This window comes from Sinocyclocheilus rhinocerous, unplaced genomic scaffold (assembly GCF_001515625.1).
Source record: "Sinocyclocheilus rhinocerous isolate Xijiao unplaced genomic scaffold, SAMN03320098_v1.1 scaffold57, whole genome shotgun sequence".
In the NCBI taxonomy this organism is placed as follows: Eukaryota; Metazoa; Chordata; class Actinopteri; order Cypriniformes; family Cyprinidae; genus Sinocyclocheilus; species Sinocyclocheilus rhinocerous.
In genome coordinates, this window is record NW_015652130.1 from 2,239,102 (window position 1) to 2,257,634 (window position 18,533).

General features: G+C 36.9%; 2 protein-coding genes across 3 annotated transcripts in view; both read right to left on the bottom strand.

Annotated features, from left to right (window-relative positions):
- The window catches only part of LOC107713540 (immunoglobulin-like and fibronectin type III domain-containing protein 1), a 14,642-nt gene extending 11,710 nt beyond the window's left edge, over positions 1-2,932 (bottom strand). The window contains exon 1 of the mRNA XM_016519083.1: positions 2,757-2,932. The gene's annotated coding sequence lies outside the window, so the exon portion shown is untranslated. The remainder of the gene's footprint in view (positions 1-2,756) is intronic.
- Positions 2,933-7,817: 4,885 nt separating this feature from the next.
- Positions 7,818-18,054, bottom strand: igfn1.4 (immunoglobulin like and fibronectin type III domain containing 1, tandem duplicate 4). 2 transcript variants are annotated; one of them, XM_016519086.1, is made up of 23 exons: positions 17,987-18,054; positions 15,380-15,442; positions 14,739-14,861; positions 14,303-14,442; positions 14,083-14,182; positions 13,877-13,915; positions 13,724-13,775; positions 13,427-13,616; positions 13,118-13,231; positions 12,866-13,034; positions 12,507-12,779; positions 11,937-12,392; positions 11,682-11,806; positions 11,447-11,588; positions 11,045-11,338; positions 10,660-10,959; positions 10,394-10,573; positions 10,106-10,234; positions 9,951-10,030; positions 9,684-9,876; positions 9,131-9,424; positions 8,720-9,040; positions 7,818-7,920 (listed from the first exon to the last, which is right to left on the bottom strand). In XM_016519086.1, exons 2-23 carry the CDS (start codon positions 15,414-15,416, stop codon positions 7,916-7,918), a joined length of 3,756 nt encoding a protein of 1,251 aa, XP_016374572.1. In that variant the 5' UTR covers positions 15,417-15,442; positions 17,987-18,054; the 3' UTR covers positions 7,818-7,915. The 2 variants fall into 2 exon arrangements, with proteins under 2 accessions (XP_016374572.1, XP_016374573.1); XM_016519087.1 differs by having other exon boundaries at positions 15,380-15,461.
- Positions 18,055-18,533: the final 479 nt, after the last annotated feature.

An 18,533-nucleotide genomic window follows, 5' to 3' on the forward strand; every position in this document is an offset into this window, starting at 1 on the left:
ATATATATATATATATATATAGGGTTAAATAACCATAAACAGGTATATACACATTTTTACATGTGAATATTTTCTCTTGCATCTGAACCCACACAAGAATCATGCCGTATTCCGTCAGCAGAGAACTAATCATTCCTTTATTTGGAAAAGAACTGGAATAACATCAGACTAAATAGAACAGTAGTTTAGGGACCTTGGTTTTTAGAAAATGTCAGTTTTCGAGGACAGTAGCTGGCAAGACTGTCTATTTACTGTTAATGAAATGACTACTTCATAATAACACGTATCAAATCAGTGTAACATATGTAGCACTTTAATTCAAAAGGAGAAAACCATCAGAACTGACTTTAAAAAACATTTACAGTGGTGTGAAAAAGTTTTTGCCCCCTTCCTGTTTTTTTAATTGTTTGCATATTTGTCACACTTAAAAGATTCAGATCATCAAACAAATTTTAATATTACACAAAGATAACCTGAGTAAATACAAACTGCAGTTTTGAAATTATGATTTCATTTATTAAGGGAAAAAAGCTGTCCAAACCTGCCTGGCACTACGTGAAAAAGTAATTGCCCCCTAAATCTAATAACTGGTTGTGCCACCCTTTGCAGCAACAACTGCAATCAAGCGTTTGCGATAAATGGCAATGAGTCTTTCACAGGAATTTTGGCCCACTCTTCTTTGCAGAATTGTTTTCATTCAGCCACATTGGAGGGTTTTTGAGCATGAATGGACTGTTTAAGGTCATGCCACAGCATCTCAATCGGATTTAAGTCTGGACTTTGACTTGGCCATTCCAAAACCTTAATTTTGTTTTTCTTGAGCCATTCAAAGGTGGACTTGCTGGTGTGTTTTGGATCATTGTCCTGCTGCATAAACCAAGTGCGCTTGAGCTTGAGGTCACAAACTGACGGCCGGACATTCTCCTTCAGGATTTTCTGATAGAGAGCAGAATTCATGGTTCCATCAGTTATGGCAAGTCATCCAGGTCCTGAAGCTGCAAAGCAGCCCCAGACCATCACACTACCACCACCATGTTTGACTGTTGGTATGATGTTCTTTTTATGAAATGCTGTGTTGGTTTTACGCCAGATGTAACGGGACACACACCTTCCAAAAAGTTCAACTTTTGTCTCATCAGTCCACAGAATATTTGCCCAAAAGTCTTGGGGATAAACAAGATATTTTTTGGCAAATGTGAGACAAGCCTTTGTGTTCTTTTTGGTCAGCAATGGCTTTTGCCTTGGAACTCTCCCATGGATGCCGTTTTTGCCCAGTCTCTTTCTTATTGTTGAATCATGAACACTGACCTTAATTGAGGCAAGTGAGGCCTGCAGTTCTTTAGATGTTGTTCTGGGTTCTTTTATGACCTCCTGGATGAGTCGTCGTTGCGCTCTTGGAGTAATTTTGGTAGGCCGGCCACTCCTGGGAAGGTTCACCACTGTTCCAAGCTTTCTCCATTTGTGGAAAATGGCTTTGACCGTGGTTCGCTGGAGTCCCAAAGCCTTAGAAATGGCTTCATAACCCTTTCCAGACTGATACATGTCAACTATTTTGTTTCTCATCTGTTCTTGAATTTCTTTAGATCGCGGCATGATGTGTTGCTCTTTAAGCATGCTTCACTTTGTCAGGCAGGTTCTATTTAAGTGATTTCTTGATTCAACAGGTCTGGCAGTAATCAGGCCTGTGTGTGGCTAGTGAAATTTAACTCAGCTTTCTAAAATAATGTGGTTAATCACAGTTCTTTCATGATTTAAGAGGGGGGGGCAAATAATTTTTCACGTAGGGCCGGGCAGGTTTGGACAGCTTTTTTCCCTTAATAAATGAAATTATCATTTAAAAACTGCATTTTGTATTTACTTGCATTATCTTTGCGTAATATTAAAATTGGTTTGATGATCTGAATCTTTTAAGTGTGACAAATATGCAAAAAATTAAAAAAACAGGAAGGGGGCAAAAACCTTTTCACGACACTGTACATGTATATAGAATACCATTTTACTGTGTTGATGTCTAGTCAGTAACCAGTAACTGAACCAATGAACCAATAAAGATATATTAGGAGGTGATATTATACATTTTGCACGTAAAGTAACACAAGACTGGCATAAATTATTTTTAACGCCATGATGAGGTACATGATCCTTACCAATCATTTTACAAGCATTTTACCCCTGCTTTTGATAGGTCACATACCTCATAAATTTATTCTAGATGTGCTACAAGAGCAATTACGCTTTAGCTTAGGAGAGCAAATCATATTGAATTATTATAATAACAGAATATGAGGAGAACTGCTGTATAACTATTTACGTGAAAAAGTAAAGCACTTTCACTGATAAGCCACACAACATACAAGCAGAATACTATGGTTAAAACATCAGTGTGTTTTAGTAGAGCACTACAGAACCTTTGCTACGTTAAGTTCTTAGAAAACGATTTTATTCAGCCTGACTTTGGCAATCACATGTAAGAAAGCACTTTAACATTATTTGATAGCATCTTAAACACTTTAGTGCAATCTGAGCATCACAACATACCATCTGGAATCCTATATTTAATACGCATCAATACTTAGAATCAGGTCTGTGGTTGGGTATCTTCTCATATAGGCTACAAGTCAAACCTGAAAACTGATAGCTTTCAGATAGCTTTCTATGTTATTTACTAATAAAGATTAATGTGTAATATTGTATATTTCAAGGTTCTCATCTGGAAAAAAATGAAGTGAAAGAAGAAGGAAGGAGAAGCAACTCACCTTCACGTGTAGCTAACTTGCTCTGTCAACACAACCGTGTTTGACTCCCACAATTTATTGCAGTCTCTCCATTTTGTTCTGCAATAAAACAGTAGTGGGCCAAATTGAAACCTCTCAAGCACTGCAGTATTATTAGCTGTCACATTAAATCTGTTATTTGGGTGAGGTTTACAGCGGCAAAGGGACAGAGGCCCTGTCCGTGGTTCATGGTCAAACTTATTCTCTAAATAGTGAGAGTGACATTCAAGTTGCTTTTGTGGTGATGACTGTTCATTTGCCATTGCCAGGGACAAGATGTAACGTCACCTTTGCCAGAAAACAGGATCTCATTTATGCTTTATTGCACTATTTGATCTAGTCATTAGCTACACTATTTAACACCATGTCTATGTAATGACCTTACATCAGGATGTGTAAAATAAGATTTAAGATAAGTTATGTTGAAAGGCTCCACAATAACAGCACTCATCTCAATAGTTCAATATATTTTGTCTGGTAATGTTCCTTCAGATTTGAGAGACTATGTTAAATTCTCATGTTAATGGGATGTGCTATTTATAATTCAGCGATGCACAAATAAAAATATTTTGATATGGGTATGCAGTCCCAGAGGGTGCCATTTCACATGCACAGGAGCTGACTGCTTTACATGCCCACACAACTTAGCAACTCTCACAAACTAGTGGTCACATTATCTGGGCCCAATAAAACACACATATAATCTTATGACTTTAAACTTTGTCCCGATACCAACAGAGTGCTGCAGGGATGGCATATTTTTGTACGCTGAAAGTTCAAGTAGAATCAAGTTTTAGCACATCCGGTTCCATTGTGAAAAAGTCAATGGGTTTTTGGTCAAATGGCAGAAATAAGGTCAAGCTAAAAAAAAATGTTAAAAGTTTGATTCTACAACGTAGGAAATATTAATAATACCCTCTCGTAATTCTTTTAAAAGCTTTTACTTGAAAAATTGTTATATGTTTATATTGCGTTTATAGCTTACATTTAGCATTTTATCTGTGGCCGTTGTATTTAGGCTTCAGAATTCATAAAAGTGTGTTCATTTGTGTAGATTATAACGATAAGCTCTATATTTTCTTCAATAATGAAAAAGCCAATGGATTTTATTTTTTTCAGGGAACGGGTGATGTTAACTTCCGGGTTGGTCAACAAAAATACGTCAACGCTCCATCATAGATAGGCTACAGTATAAACGCTAAAATCTTTAAAAGAAGCAAAGTTTTCCCCATAATTTTCCTCCGGTTTTCATAGACCTTAGCGGCAAATGCGCATGTGCGATACTTGAAATGCAACTGCTGGTGTGGATTGGAAGGTCAGAAACGCGGTAAATCCAAGAGAAAGCTCCGTACGAGCACGGGATATCGGTATCCAGTAGGGAGTACAAGAAGTGTTGCTGCTTTTATAGGAGTGATAACGAGGCAGTGTTGATTTCAGGTGAGCATTTATCACAATTCGCAATTCTTGCTGTTGTAGCGAGACTGTGGCAAAGATGATACTATCGCTCAGTCACAACACATTGTTATCTGAAATCTGTTCTGAAAGAAGAAAAAAAAAAAGTCCTTGAAGCAGTCAGCTATAAATCTGAGTCAGCCCATTGGTGTGGTAGTAAATGTAAGTCAGTATATAGGCTAAACATTAGACTGTTGTAGGCCCATTTGTTATTGTTCATTTAATGTAACTTTGAATTGTTTTTGAAAAATCTTGGAGTACTTAAATTAATAGGTTATATTTTCAATTTGGTAAAATTCCCATTTTGTGTTATGCACTACATACTTGCTTTTTGATAGTGGTTTCAGTTTCAGGGATGCCTGACATTGGAGTTGGTTTTGTGGGGAACCATGCTGAGACTGGAACTGTTCAGGTTGCAATCTGAAACAGTATTATCCATGTTCTCACACTATCACAGACATGAATGTCATGTCACTGTACTGCTGAGGGCTGCATATCTTGTTGGAATATTCTAAACTGTAATTTCAATGAGAAGGGGAATGTGTGTGAGAATAAATGTCTGTGAAACTTTTTCAACCATGTCCAAGAAGAATGTCCAGTAGAGTCCACTAGTTCATACTGTAACTGGATCATTGGGGATGACATTTAAAGTCTCAAAGAACAACATGCTAGAAAGTATGCTTGTCAGAAAATGTTTATTTGCATATTGTGAAGTCATATACACTTTAATACTTTCCAAATTATTTTGTTTTTAGTAGTAGGCTACACATCCCTTGGTATAATAGTAAATTCTGTGTGTTCTCAGTTGCAACCATAGCTATGTTCATTTATATGCATGCACTGTCCTAGCTTAAAATGCATGCAGGAAATTAATTGTGGCAGAAGCAGAGCAAAAACTAGCACGTCCAGTGGAGTACAGGTCAATCTGAAATACACAGAAAAAAGGAGAAAGAATAAAATTAATGACCAACTATTTTATACAAAAATTATATTTAAGAGTTTTTTGTTATTGTGGTAAACCTTAGTTTTTTGGAAAAGCAGAATAGAAAAATTTGTTTGTAAAAGTAATTTGATTTTGATTTACATATGTAATGCACTGGCCAGGGCTTTTAATCTACTTTTTCAGAAAGCCAAATTATCCAAATGACCAAGTTTATCCAAGTTTTTTTTTTTTTGAGTAATTGTCAGATCTTAGCTCTTTCATTTTCATGACTGAAACATACTTTATGCAGGTCTCATTCTAGGTACTCGGGCTTAATTTTGTGTGTTATTGAATTTCAAAATAAGTCATGTTGCAATTGATAATGCAATGCAAGTACACACAGTATGAGCTTTGTCAAAAGGGACAGTATAGGGGACATTAGTGTGATCTGTCTTATACAATTAGGCCCTAGTTTTAGTTTTTTATTTTATTTTTAATTGCTGACTGCTGAGGGCTTCTGAATTCACCATAGAGATTTGCACAGTAAGTGCTCTAATGTATCAAGCGGTGCAGCTAATTTGTCTAAATCAATCTGTGACCGCATAAAAATGATTGACGGTCCATATTTGCCCTGCAGGTCACTTTTTGAGAGCTCTGGCATAGCTGTTGCCCATTTGCATTACGTAACCATGTTGAAAATTATTAGCAACGTGACTGTTCACAAAGGACAAACCATCATGTAAATCAGGTGACTGTGGTAAACACTTCTCAAACATTGAAATGAACACTGCAGCTGTCATACCTTTTACTTTTAATGTAGAAGAACATTCTGCCTTGCCAAATGGGTTGACTGCTACCACTTTGTACTCGCCACTATCTTCAGGCCGAACTCTGAGGATGTACATAGAGCAGACGCCAGACGTGTTTGTGATGTAGTACTTGTTGTCGGAGTTGATGCAAATCTCGTTATGGTACCATGCAATGTATGGGCTGGGACAGCCGCGGACAGCACAGGTCATGTAGCACTGGTATCCTTTTGGTGGAAACTCTCACAAACTAGTGGTCACATTATCTGGGCCCAATAAAACACACATATAATCTTATGACTTTAAACTTTGTCCCGATACCAACAGAGTGCTGCAGGGATGGCATATTTTTGTACGCTGAAAGTTCAAGTAGAATCAAGTTTTAGCACATCCGGTTCCATTGTGAAAAAGTCAATGGGTTTTTGGTCAAATGGCAGAAATAAGGTCAAGCTAAAAAAAAATGTTAAAAGTTTGATTCTACAACGTAGGAAATATTAATAATACCCTCTCGTAATTCTTTTAAAAGCTTTTACTTGAAAAATTGTTATATGTTTATATTGCGTTTATAGCTTACATTTAGCATTTTATCTGTGGCCGTTGTATTTAGGCTTCAGAATTCATAAAAGTGTGTTCATTTGTGTAGATTATAACGATAAGCTCTATATTTTCTTCAATAATGAAAAAGCCAATGGATTTTATTTTTTTCAGGGAACGGGTGATGTTAACTTCCGGGTTGGTCAACAAAAATACGTCAACGCTCCATCATAGATAGGCTACAGTATAAACGCTAAAATCTTTAAAAGAAGCAAAGTTTTCCCCATAATTTTCCTCCGGTTTTCATAGACCTTAGCGGCAAATGCGCATGTGCGATACTTGAAATGCAACTGCTGGTGTGGATTGGAAGGTCAGAAACGCGGTAAATCCAAGAGAAAGCTCCGTACGAGCACGGGATATCGGTATCCAGTAGGGAGTACAAGAAGTGTTGCTGCTTTTATAGGAGTGATAACGAGGCAGTGTTGATTTCAGGTGAGCATTTATCACAATTCGCAATTCTTGCTGTTGTAGCGAGACTGTGGCAAAGATGATACTATCGCTCAGTCACAACACATTGTTATCTGAAATCTGTTCTGAAAGAAGAAAAAAAAAAAGTCCTTGAAGCAGTCAGCTATAAATCTGAGTCAGCCCATTGGTGTGGTAGTAAATGTAAGTCAGTATATAGGCTAAACATTAGACTGTTGTAGGCCCATTTGTTATTGTTCATTTAATGTAACTTTGAATTGTTTTTGAAAAATCTTGGAGTACTTAAATTAATAGGTTATATTTTCAATTTGGTAAAATTCCCATTTTGTGTTATGCACTACATACTTGCTTTTTGATAGTGGTTTCAGTTTCAGGGATGCCTGACATTGGAGTTGGTTTTGTGGGGAACCATGCTGAGACTGGAACTGTTCAGGTTGCAATCTGAAACAGTATTATCCATGTTCTCACACTATCACAGACATGAATGTCATGTCACTGTACTGCTGAGGGCTGCATATCTTGTTGGAATATTCTAAACTGTAATTTCAATGAGAAGGGGAATGTGTGTGAGAATAAATGTCTGTGAAACTTTTTCAACCATGTCCAAGAAGAATGTCCAGTAGAGTCCACTAGTTCATACTGTAACTGGATCATTGGGGATGACATTTAAAGTCTCAAAGAACAACATGCTAGAAAGTATGCTTGTCAGAAAATGTTTATTTGCATATTGTGAAGTCATATACACTTTAATACTTTCCAAATTATTTTGTTTTTAGTAGTAGGCTACACATCCCTTGGTATAATAGTAAATTCTGTGTGTTCTCAGTTGCAACCATAGCTATGTTCATTTATATGCATGCACTGTCCTAGCTTAAAATGCATGCAGGAAATTAATTGTGGCAGAAGCAGAGCAAAAACTAGCACGTCCAGTGGAGTACAGGTCAATCTGAAATACACAGAAAAAAGGAGAAAGAATAAAATTAATGACCAACTATTTTATACAAAAATTATATTTAAGAGTTTTTTGTTATTGTGGTAAACCTTAGTTTTTTGGAAAAGCGGAATAGAAAAATTTGTTTGTAAAAGTAATTTGATTTTGATTTACATATGTAATGCACTGGCCAGGGCTTTTAATCTACTTTTTCAGAAAGCCAAATTATCCAAATGACCAAGTTTATCCAAGTTTTTTTTTTTTTGAGTAATTGTCAGATCTTAGCTCTTTCATTTTCATGACTGAAACATACTTTATGCAGGTCTCATTCTAGGTACTCGGGCTTAATTTTGTGTGTTATTGAATTTCAAAATAAGTCATGTTGCAATTGATAATGCAATGCAAGTACACACAGTATGAGCTTTGTCAAAAGGGACAGTATAGGGGACATTAGTGTGATCTGTCTTATACAATTAGGCCCTAGTTTTAGTTTTTTATTTTATTTTTAATTGCTGACTGCTGAGGGCTTCTGAATTCACCATAGAGATTTGCACAGTAAGTGCTCTAATGTATCAAGCGGTGCAGCTAATTTGTCTAAATCAATCTGTGACCGCATAAAAATGATTGACGGTCCATATTTGCCCTGCAGGTCACTTTTTGAGAGCTCTGGCATAGCTGTTGCCCATTTGCATTACGTAACCATGTTGAAAATTATTAGCAACGTGACTGTTCACAAAGGACAAACCATCATGTAAATCAGGTGACTGTGGTAAACACTTCTCAAACATTGAAATGAACACTGCAGCTGTCATACCTTTTACTTTTAATGTAGAAGAACATTCTGCCTTGCCAAATGGGTTGACTGCTACCACTTTGTACTCGCCACTATCTTCAGGCCGAACTCTGAGGATGTACATAGAGCAGACGCCAGACGTGTTTGTGATGTAGTACTTGTTGTCGGAGTTGATGCAAATCTCGTTATGGTACCATGCAATGTATGGGCTGGGACAGCCGCGGACAGCACAGGTCATGTAGCACTGGTATCCTTTTGGTGGAGTGTGGCGTTTCAGTGGAACCAGGATGGATGGTGGCCTTTCCAAAATGACCATGGCTGACACAGTTGAGGGCATTGGAACTAGTTGGTGGGAAGGAAATAAAAAAAAGACCTAAGTACTTAGCATTGTGCAAAACAATAAGCTAAACTGGTAGTGGTCCTGCTACCCACCTTTATTGTTGTTCATGCCCCATGTTGGTGATTCTGAAGGATCAGAGAGTCCCATATCATTTTTTGCATAGACTCTGAAGTGATATTCTTGACCTGGTTGAATGTTGGTAGTGTAGGTAGTACAGAGAAGGTGGTCGGCTATTCTGCGCCAAATGCGTGTGTTGGAGTTATATTCTTCCACCATGTAGTGCAGTCGGTCGTCTTTGTTGTGGTCTGGAGAAGGACTCCATGTGATAATGACTTTGCCATAAACCACCTGTTCTAGCTCCACTGGGCCTGGGGGCTTGGGTTCATCTGTAGCCACATAAAGTAGGATTATTTTATATGAATAGAATATCTATGCAATAGTTTCTTTCACTTATGAGTAACTCTTTGTTTCTTTGACATGTTCTTTTCTGGTTTGTTGTCTCTGAAGGTGTGGTCTCACCTAGGCTTAAAGCATGAAAAATGACTTTGAACAATGAATATTTGCAACAGATTGTATGCAGCACAGCACTAAACTTGTTTACATTGTGTGATCACAGCTATATCATTTACATCAAATATAGCTTACCTGTTACTCTGACCTCTATGTCAAAGCTGGCTTGCCCACTTGAGTTTTTAGCCACAATGGTGTAGACTCCTGAATCTGAGTACTTTGAGGAGGGTATGACAAGTGTGCAAGTGCCATCAGCATGAATGATCTTGTTCCAGGGAGATACAGGTTCACCATTCTTAAGCCAGGTAATGTCTGGCGGTGGAGAGGCCTGTGTGCCGAATATCAATTTCTTTCTCTTTGAAGAAGGTAAATAAGTGTGGATATGTAGATGTGGATCTTTACCTTATAATTAATTTTGATTCTGATAGAATTTCCTGATCTCACAACCATAAAGTCTTCAGGATCTTTGAAATGGGGCTTCACTGAAAATGATTGTTCGAAATCAGTAAAGATGTTTGAACTTAATTTGATTTCTTAATCATGTGACTGTGACTTACTGTTGGGGTTTTTAGCGCAGACCATCGCAGAGGGAGAGCTGGGTTCTCCAGGCCCAGACATATTAATGGCTGCTACTCTGAACTCATACTCTGACCCCTCTGACACATCCTTCACTGCATACTTCAGATCTGTAAGAGGTAGAGACCACTTATATGTATTTTGAGGTTAGGTGCTTGCTAATGGTTATTTATTGATTTGTCATAGCAGTTGTTTTTCAGACTCAACATTTAGTAGAGCTGGAAGTCAGTGCCTTTCATTCAGTGTGGAGCTTTGAAATAAAAAAATACCTTGGATAGGGTCCTTAACTGGGTTCAGAGTCACCCACTGGTTTGTATCTTTTTTGCGTTTCTCTAGCTGGTAGCCCAAGATTTTATTCCCTCCATCTTTCTCTGGTGGGGTCCATGTTAGGTTTATACAGTTTTTGAATGCACTGACCACCTTCGGCGTGCCTGGTGGACCATGGAACACTGCCAACACATAGGTGATATAAATATTAAATGACTTCAGTACTTCTCATATGACAAATTTAGCAGTAAAGACTTAAGAAGTTTACTTAAAGAGCCAGCCATGATTTTTTCAGTCTCCATCGCTTCACTGATGCCCTCAAGATTCTCAGCGTAGATGCGATAGATGTACCTCTTACCAAGAGACACGTTTCTGTCTCTGAAGGTTAGATGGTTAGCTAAAATATCCCCAACCCTTTTCCAGGTAATCTGCCCGACCTGTTGACGCTCAATTATGTAGTTGGTTACTTCTGAGCCACCGCCATCCTTCGGAGGATTCCATTTCAGTTCAAGGACCGAGGATGTGCTTTCATTCACTTCTAGTGGGCCTTGTGGTGGACCTGGCTTGTCTGTCAGGGGGTGCAGATGTGTGTTACTTAAAATATAGTAGTCTGTTTGTTTTGGTAACAGTTTAATTGCAGATATTGTACTCACCTAATACTATAAGGCTTGACAAAGCTTCAATAGAACCAAAAGGATTTTTTAACTGGATTTTGATTTGACCACTATCCGATCGCAGGCAGTCTTTTATTTGAAGACGACTGTGGTTTGATTCCTTCACCACTTTCACCGAACCACCATCAAGAAGCTCCAAGCCATTTTTAAACCATTTAATCTCCAGTGAAGCTTGTGGAGGAAATGACATCTTAAAAGATGCATTCTGGCCTGCTTTCACTATCACAGGGTTAGAGAACTTTTGCAAAGCATCAGGATCGAATTCTGGAAGATCTGGGAAAATAGAAGCAATATACAGCAGAAAAGATTATTGTAATTGCCAAACGGACAGTAATTTCCTCATGCTAGCCAAATGTAAAAATGAAAGTTTAATATGATTACCTCCAACTCTCACCATGGCCTCTGTCTTGCAACCATTTACCTCAAAATTATATAGACCTCCATCAGAATCCTTGCAATTCTGGATAATGAGCTTATGTGTACAACCATCCTTAGAGATTACCACTCCATCTTTGGAAGTCAACTGATGAAAAAAGATTTATATCAATATCAAACTCTGTATTTGTCAGTGAAAAGTGACCAGTCAGTGACATATTGCTACGATACACAAACATACCTTATTTCCATCTTTATACCACACACCATCCATTTTGTCAGTATTTAGTTTACACACTAGCTCTGCAGGTTTGCCACGGAGAGCATTTTTGTCTGTTAAGCCGCTTGCAAAGTGCACTTTATCATCTGGAACGAATGCATGTGAATGAATTATAATAACTTGTCTAAGACTAAGTGGTAAGTTTTTCATGGAAATTAAGTAATAAGCAATGTAAAATGTTGACAGAGTTTTTGTACAATTTTGTCATTAACATACCTGTACCATCGCCACCAGATCCAGCCACAGCTGACTGGCCTCCCAGTCCGTCTGCTCCCAAACCCATTCCAGAATCCTTTCCACTCTTCCCACTTCCATCTTTACCATCTCCTCCTTGTCTGTATTTCCCTGTCGCATCTCCTCCAAGTCTATTCCCTCCACTTCCGTCAAGTCCTCCAAGGCCACCTTGTCCATACTTCCCTGTCGCATCTCCTCCACATCCTTCTCTTCCATCTCCGCCAAGTCCTCCATGGCCATCCGCTCCATCACCACGACCATCCGCTGCACCACCATGGCCATCAGCTCCATCACCTCTCCCATCGGTACCCTTGCCTCTCCTGGCTGCTTCGTCTTTTTCTCTTTGCAGTCTGGCCTGTTCATCTGCCAGACGTCTTGCAAAAACATCTGCTCCGTCACTTTCACCACCTCGACCTTTTCCCTTGATGTTAGGGTCCTCTGATGTGGCATAGAGCATAACAAACAATAATAGATTATTGGCCTGTTTGATATACATGGCAGTGTAAAATTATGCTGAAATATGATGTTTCTTTGTTCTTCTTGAAGACTTACCATCAACAGCAAGGGTGGCCCTGGATGATTTAATCCCAGCAATAGCAGTGTACACGCCCTTGTCCTCTTTTTTGCAATTCTTTACTACCAAGCTGTGGGTGAGCTTGTCTTCAGAGACTGTGATATTGTACCTGTCTCCATGCTCAACAGAGATGTCATTGGCACACCAAGTGATTTGAGGTACAGGACCAGAAAAAATGCCCTCAAACATGGCATCCTGCCCCTCAACCACTTTAGCATCTTTTAGAATACCATCAAATTCCACATCAGGAACTGTAGGGAAATGATTAATAAAATGGATGTAGAGATGTACTTTAAAGTATTTTATTTGAAATGCTAAAAATTAAATGATTTCTTACTTGCTAAGGTCGTTGAAATAATGTTGACATCTTCAACATCCACTTGGTATAGTCCGCCATCATTTAAGCCAAGATTGTTTATGCTAAACTTGTATTTGTCACCAGTCTTCTTCATATTGTGTTTGGAGGAATCATCAGTGCCATCGCCATAATCAAGCATTTCACCATTCTGGAAAGAGTGTTTTAAATATGCTTTTTTTTTGTCCTAGATGACATTGTTTTTTTATCTGTGTAAAAGCCATTTGAACTTACTTTGTAGAGATTAATTTTACTGTCTGCGTCCTTAAGCTTCATATCAAACTCAAACTCAGCTCTGCCACTTGTCTTCACTTCAATCTGCTTCATGTTGCCAACATTTTCAACCACCTATAAGACATAAAAAAATGGGAGTTAAGAAGTAAATTTAAGACTTTACTAAATATCCTTTTAAAAAACACTAGAAATTATTAGAGAAATTGCCTGTTGCAATTGCAGAAGGATGTCTCAATTCAAAATGATTGGAAATTGACTTACAAATCTAGTGAGACACCAGCATCGGATGATTAAACTGCTGACAAATACCTTTGCTTGTTCATCCTCCTTCTCCTTTTTCTTCAGGTTGAGCTGTTTTAGCATCCACCGATAGTCAGTGACTCCAAATTCATGGCAGATGCGCTCATAATCAGATTTTTTGGCACTTAGCATCACTTCCCAGAATTTTGGATCAATCTCTCCCTCTTTCTTGGGTTTTTCTTTTCTCTTCTTGGCAATTCTAGACAGAAGGTTTTTCATTTTGATGAAAGAAAAAAGTAACTTTGATTTATAAGAGACATTTCTTAAACACTTGATTCCCTGACAATTGAGAAGTTAAACAATTACGTGGTTTTTCTAAGCATTTTCCTGAAGTCCTCAGGATCATTGGTTTGGTCATCTTATCAAACAAAACAGAAAACATCATACATTATCAGTACGGCATGTACATAAAATGCCCCTCTTTACATTTATTTTATATTTCAGGATTAACATATCCACCTTTTTTTGATGTATCTTTTGACTTTTTCTTGAATCCAACTAAAAGACAGAGAAAGGAACTACTATAAGAACATTGCATAAATGTGAGCATGCATTCAGATTATACAACAGATCTAATTGCCTAGTTCTGCTCATTGAATGCACAGATTTGATTATGGTAATATTCTTGAATATTGTGCTTTTTCAAATAAAAATATATTGCCTACCTGCAAATACACTCAATGCAGCTGTGCACATGGCTTTTCCAAATAGATTTGTTGCGAAACATTTGTACGTATCTGCTTGATCTACTTGCACATTTACTATCTGTTTGAATGCAACAAATTAAACAATAATTTGACTGTAGGAGGTTCCATCATCATAATATGCTGTACTGTATGATAATGTTGTAATTTCAGATCCAAATGTTTGGCATTGGTATGTTACCTCTAGAACATGTTCTCTAGTCCTTTCATCATATCTTGGCTTATATTTTTCTGGATCAGAAGTGTCACCCTTGTTGCGAGCCCATGTTACAGTTGGTGCTGGATCTCCGTTCACCACCGCTTTGAAAATGGCCACTCTCCCTGCAGTTACAGAAAGGCAATCCATTCATCATCTCTGAGGTTTATGCTTATGAAGGATCTACTACCCCGGAGGTACTACTTTTTCATTATAGCTAAATGACTGCTCAACTAACACATACATGTTTAATCAAATCCACAGAATAGTCTATTAGACAATATATCAATAATTAGTGTGAATGTATTAACAACTGAAAAGAACAAGTCTTTTAAATACTGTCAAAAATATATTTGGACTTTTCTTAACAATATCAAAACATTTATTATTATTATTATTATTATTATTATTATTATTATACCTTCTTGAACTGTCAAGGCAATTGGTTTTCTGGTGAAATCAGGTGTAGTTTTTCCACGTGGCAGTTCCTCGACGTACTGGGTGATCATAACACCAGGCACTCTAGATCTCTTCTTGATCTCCACTTTAAAGATACATGATTTAATCATTAAATTGCATAAATCATTACATTATGTGCTTTATTAAACACTGAATGTTTTGTTTTTGTGAATAAGAAAAACACATATGCCATATATGTTATTCAAAATAGAGCTGACATGCAATCTTCATTGCCTTCATGATATTTATTCATATAACCACATGAGGGCAATGTTTCCTTGGAAGTTTGGACCAAAAAAAAAAATAAAATAGGGAGGTATCAAAATAAAGGATAAGCTACCACTTTGAACCTACCATAAATGTTTTAGGCTTGGTGGTGCATTTATTATGTGTGTGTGTGTGTGTGTGTTCTCTTGATGATTGGCTTTTAAAATTGCAGGTTGATAACTCAGCAGCTGTTGAGATTTTGTAGTACTAGAAGCCTTCAAACACAATATGCCTAGGCCTTATTTTTTATTTGGGACATACATTTGTATTTTTATTTAAGTAATTAAATCATGTTAACCATTGCAAATATAATGTTTTGATTCAAATATAACTTACCCTGACCAACAGGAATCTCTTCTGCAGGCTGTGACATCTTCAGAATGTGTTTTACCCTTGTTCCAGTAGTCAAGAAACTAGTCTGTATATGGAAAACAATTATTGGCATTCCAAGATTCAAAGGATCCTCAGCAATGCTTTTACAAGGCCAAAGGGGTAAGAAACAGTTATCCAACATTTGACAGATCACACATGATATATATATATATATATATATATATTCTGTTATATATAATCATTACAACCATACTGCTGTAAGTTTGTCTTTTATTTTGTAAAACAACAAGGTTTAAAAATACACTCAATGTGATACAAAGTCTCTATATAACTTGCATATGATCCCATCCACTTGTGGGAAAGTGCACACACTAACTATAAGTAAGTGATTTGAGAGTAAAGCCAATTATGAGAGTCATATCATTATGAGATTAAAATTGTAATATTATGAGAATAAAGTTGTTAGGAAAGTAACATCAAAGTGATGTGGTCGAGAACAGCAAAGTGGAGCATGAATGTTTGTTTCTTCTGAATAAATTAAATTCTTTGCAACTACTGAAGTGTTCAGATAGTAATAATTACTGTGCTGATGCACCACAAGAGTTCTTTGTTTGGTAAATCCTGTAATTCAATTGCATCCTTTTTGCATAGATTTTTTTTTTTTTTGCTGTTGCTGCAGTTGCCTATTCATTTTGTGATCACAACGCATCTTGTAATATTGTGATTGCTTTTTTTTTTTTAAATCTAATTATTTCTAGTTTATACATACAACATTGCCTTAAATCTCCTAAATATATGATTTTATTGTCACAACTTTATGACTTTGTTCTCAAAACCGTGCTTTATTTTTATTTTTGAGGTACTAAAAAAATATGTCTGTATATAGGTCTTGTTATTGTCTATTATTCATAAAACTGTTGATTTGAACTTCCATAATTTCCATCATTTAGTAATAAAACCTACTGAATTTCTCAAATAATTGTGATTTTTTCGTTTTAATGATAGATTAAGTAATGACACTGCCAAGTCCTAAACCCCAGACAGAGAGTTTGCACCTTATTGCACCTTTATTTAAAGGTGTTCCTCTTTCTTTCCCCTAATGGCCCTAAAGAAGATATATCAGGCCGTGACCTTCAAAAAGTTAACCTATAAAGATATATTAAGAATTTGATTTGATACATATCACATGGTGCGTAATACTAAACTGGCGGTAAAAAACTTATTGGCATTCCAAGATTCACAGGATCCTCAGCAATGCTTTTACAAGGCCAAAGGGGAAAGAAACAGTTATCCAAGATTTGACAGATCACACATGAATAAAACTAAATTATGTGAGCCGTAAACTATTCGTTCTGCCTATCTTAGAACCAGAAAGATCTGACACAATCATCCGGTGCTTAGTAACTGTGTCTTGCTGAGGGAAAAGAACATTTGAAATGACATTTTTTTTTTTTAGTGGCTGAAGCAATGGCTCTCCACTATAAGGCTGGGATGATGATGTTCTGAGGTCCTAACCTTAACCTTTCGTTCATATTGCTCATCTTTCCTGAACATTTGTCAATCGATCTGGTGTCAAGCTGTATAGTCTATCCAAAAGCATACTCTTTTCACTTTATTTGTCTGTCTGTCTCATTTTGTACATCTCCTGTGTACAAAACAAAGTAGAAAAACAAAGCCAAATGAAATGCATCAAAACAAGAAAAATGCACTCAAGAAGCAAATTTGTTTAAGATTGTGAGTATAGATTTTGTTTTACTTGGACCATTGGCAAATTGCAAAATGACAGCCTCAGTTGCCATTTTCTTTCTATTTATGTAAATGAAAGTGAATGGTGACCAAGGCCGTTGGTCACTATTGCTCTGCCTAACATTATCTCTGTCTTTTATGGAAGAAAGTAAGTCATAGAGGTTTGGAATGGCATGAGGGTGAGTAAATGAATTCTTGATTTCAGGATTTTTATTTTTGGTTGAACTATGCAGTATTGTTAGACTTATGTTTAAAACAAGAAAAACATTATTAAGATGCATTTTCTGAAAACAAGTTGTATTATGTTTGCTTCTTAAGTAAATGGGTTTTGCTTCACCAGATCTCACAAGATTTACAAGAGGTTTGGATGTTTTGTTGGAAAATAAGACGAGAGTAGCTATTGATTTATTACAAATATTTTGAACGAAGTTTGAATTGAAAAAATGGCATGCATTTTCAAATAGAAGTTTGTATAATTCTGCATAACACATCCTCTGGTAAACATAATAAACAAAGTTAAGTCAAGAGATAGCATGGATGGGAATGATTCTCATAGCAGAGATTAATAATGTATGCCAGTAGATGACCACTTACATATTCGTCTGTCCTAACTCTTAAGAGGAAAAACCACTGCTAGTGTGGTGTAGCATATCACTCTCAGTGGTTTTACATGTGCAGCTGTCTTCTCATTGTGATAATAAAATCATGTGCTCAAAACCATTATTTATGGCCACATTTGTTTCCATTATTTATTCTTAGTTCAAGGACTAATGAAATTCATAACTATGGGTGAGCTGTGAATAGGAATGGTAAATTGCTCCTGTTGGTTCCTTGTGCCGCATGTCAAAGAAAATAAAAACTCACCTTTAAAATCTCGCTGCTCCTTCAGCTTCTGCTTGTTCAGTTAAGAACATTGGTGGACCGAATGGAAAACTTCCATGCAGTTGAATCAATCAGCTGTCACTTTAAAGCTTTTATTTGAAAAGCTGGGGTGGGGTGGATGTCCAGCCCATGAATCAGATATTCATATTCATGTATCATTTTCTGATCCTGACAGAATGTAAAGCGAAATTTTATTGTTTTGTGTGATGTCAGGCATTGCAAAAAAAAAGTTGTTTATCATGTTATTTTGATGTTCATCTTTGAAATTGAAGCTGATCTCAAAGTCTGGCTGAAGAAAGTGTCTACAAACAAGACAGTTTATTACTGTCATTGTTTAACCAAACTGATTATGAACTCCAGTTCCATTCCAGTAGTTCACTTATTTGCAGAAACGTTATGATTACAATCAAAAAACCGAGTGAGTTTAGCATTAAATTCATACATGTGTCCTAAATGTAGACACTTGCCCTATACAGGCCTTGCCATTTACAGTAGGATGACGATCTCTTGTAACATGACCGAACATATT

What these genes read in the sequence shown, in the direction of transcription:
- igfn1.4 (XM_016519086.1), bottom strand. Translation starts at nt 15,416, where the DNA reads ATGTCACAGCCTGCAGAAGAGATTCCTGTTGGTCAGG. An exon ending in AATCATGGCTGGCTCTTTAA is followed by an intron (nt 10,574 to 10,659) that starts GTAAACTTCTTA and finishes ATGTGTTGGCAG; the next exon opens with TGTTCCATGGTCCACCAGGC. An exon ending in CATAGAGGTCAGAGTAACAG is followed by an intron (nt 9,425 to 9,683) that starts GTAAGCTATATT and finishes ATGTGGCTACAG; the next exon opens with ATGAACCCAAGCCCCCAGGC.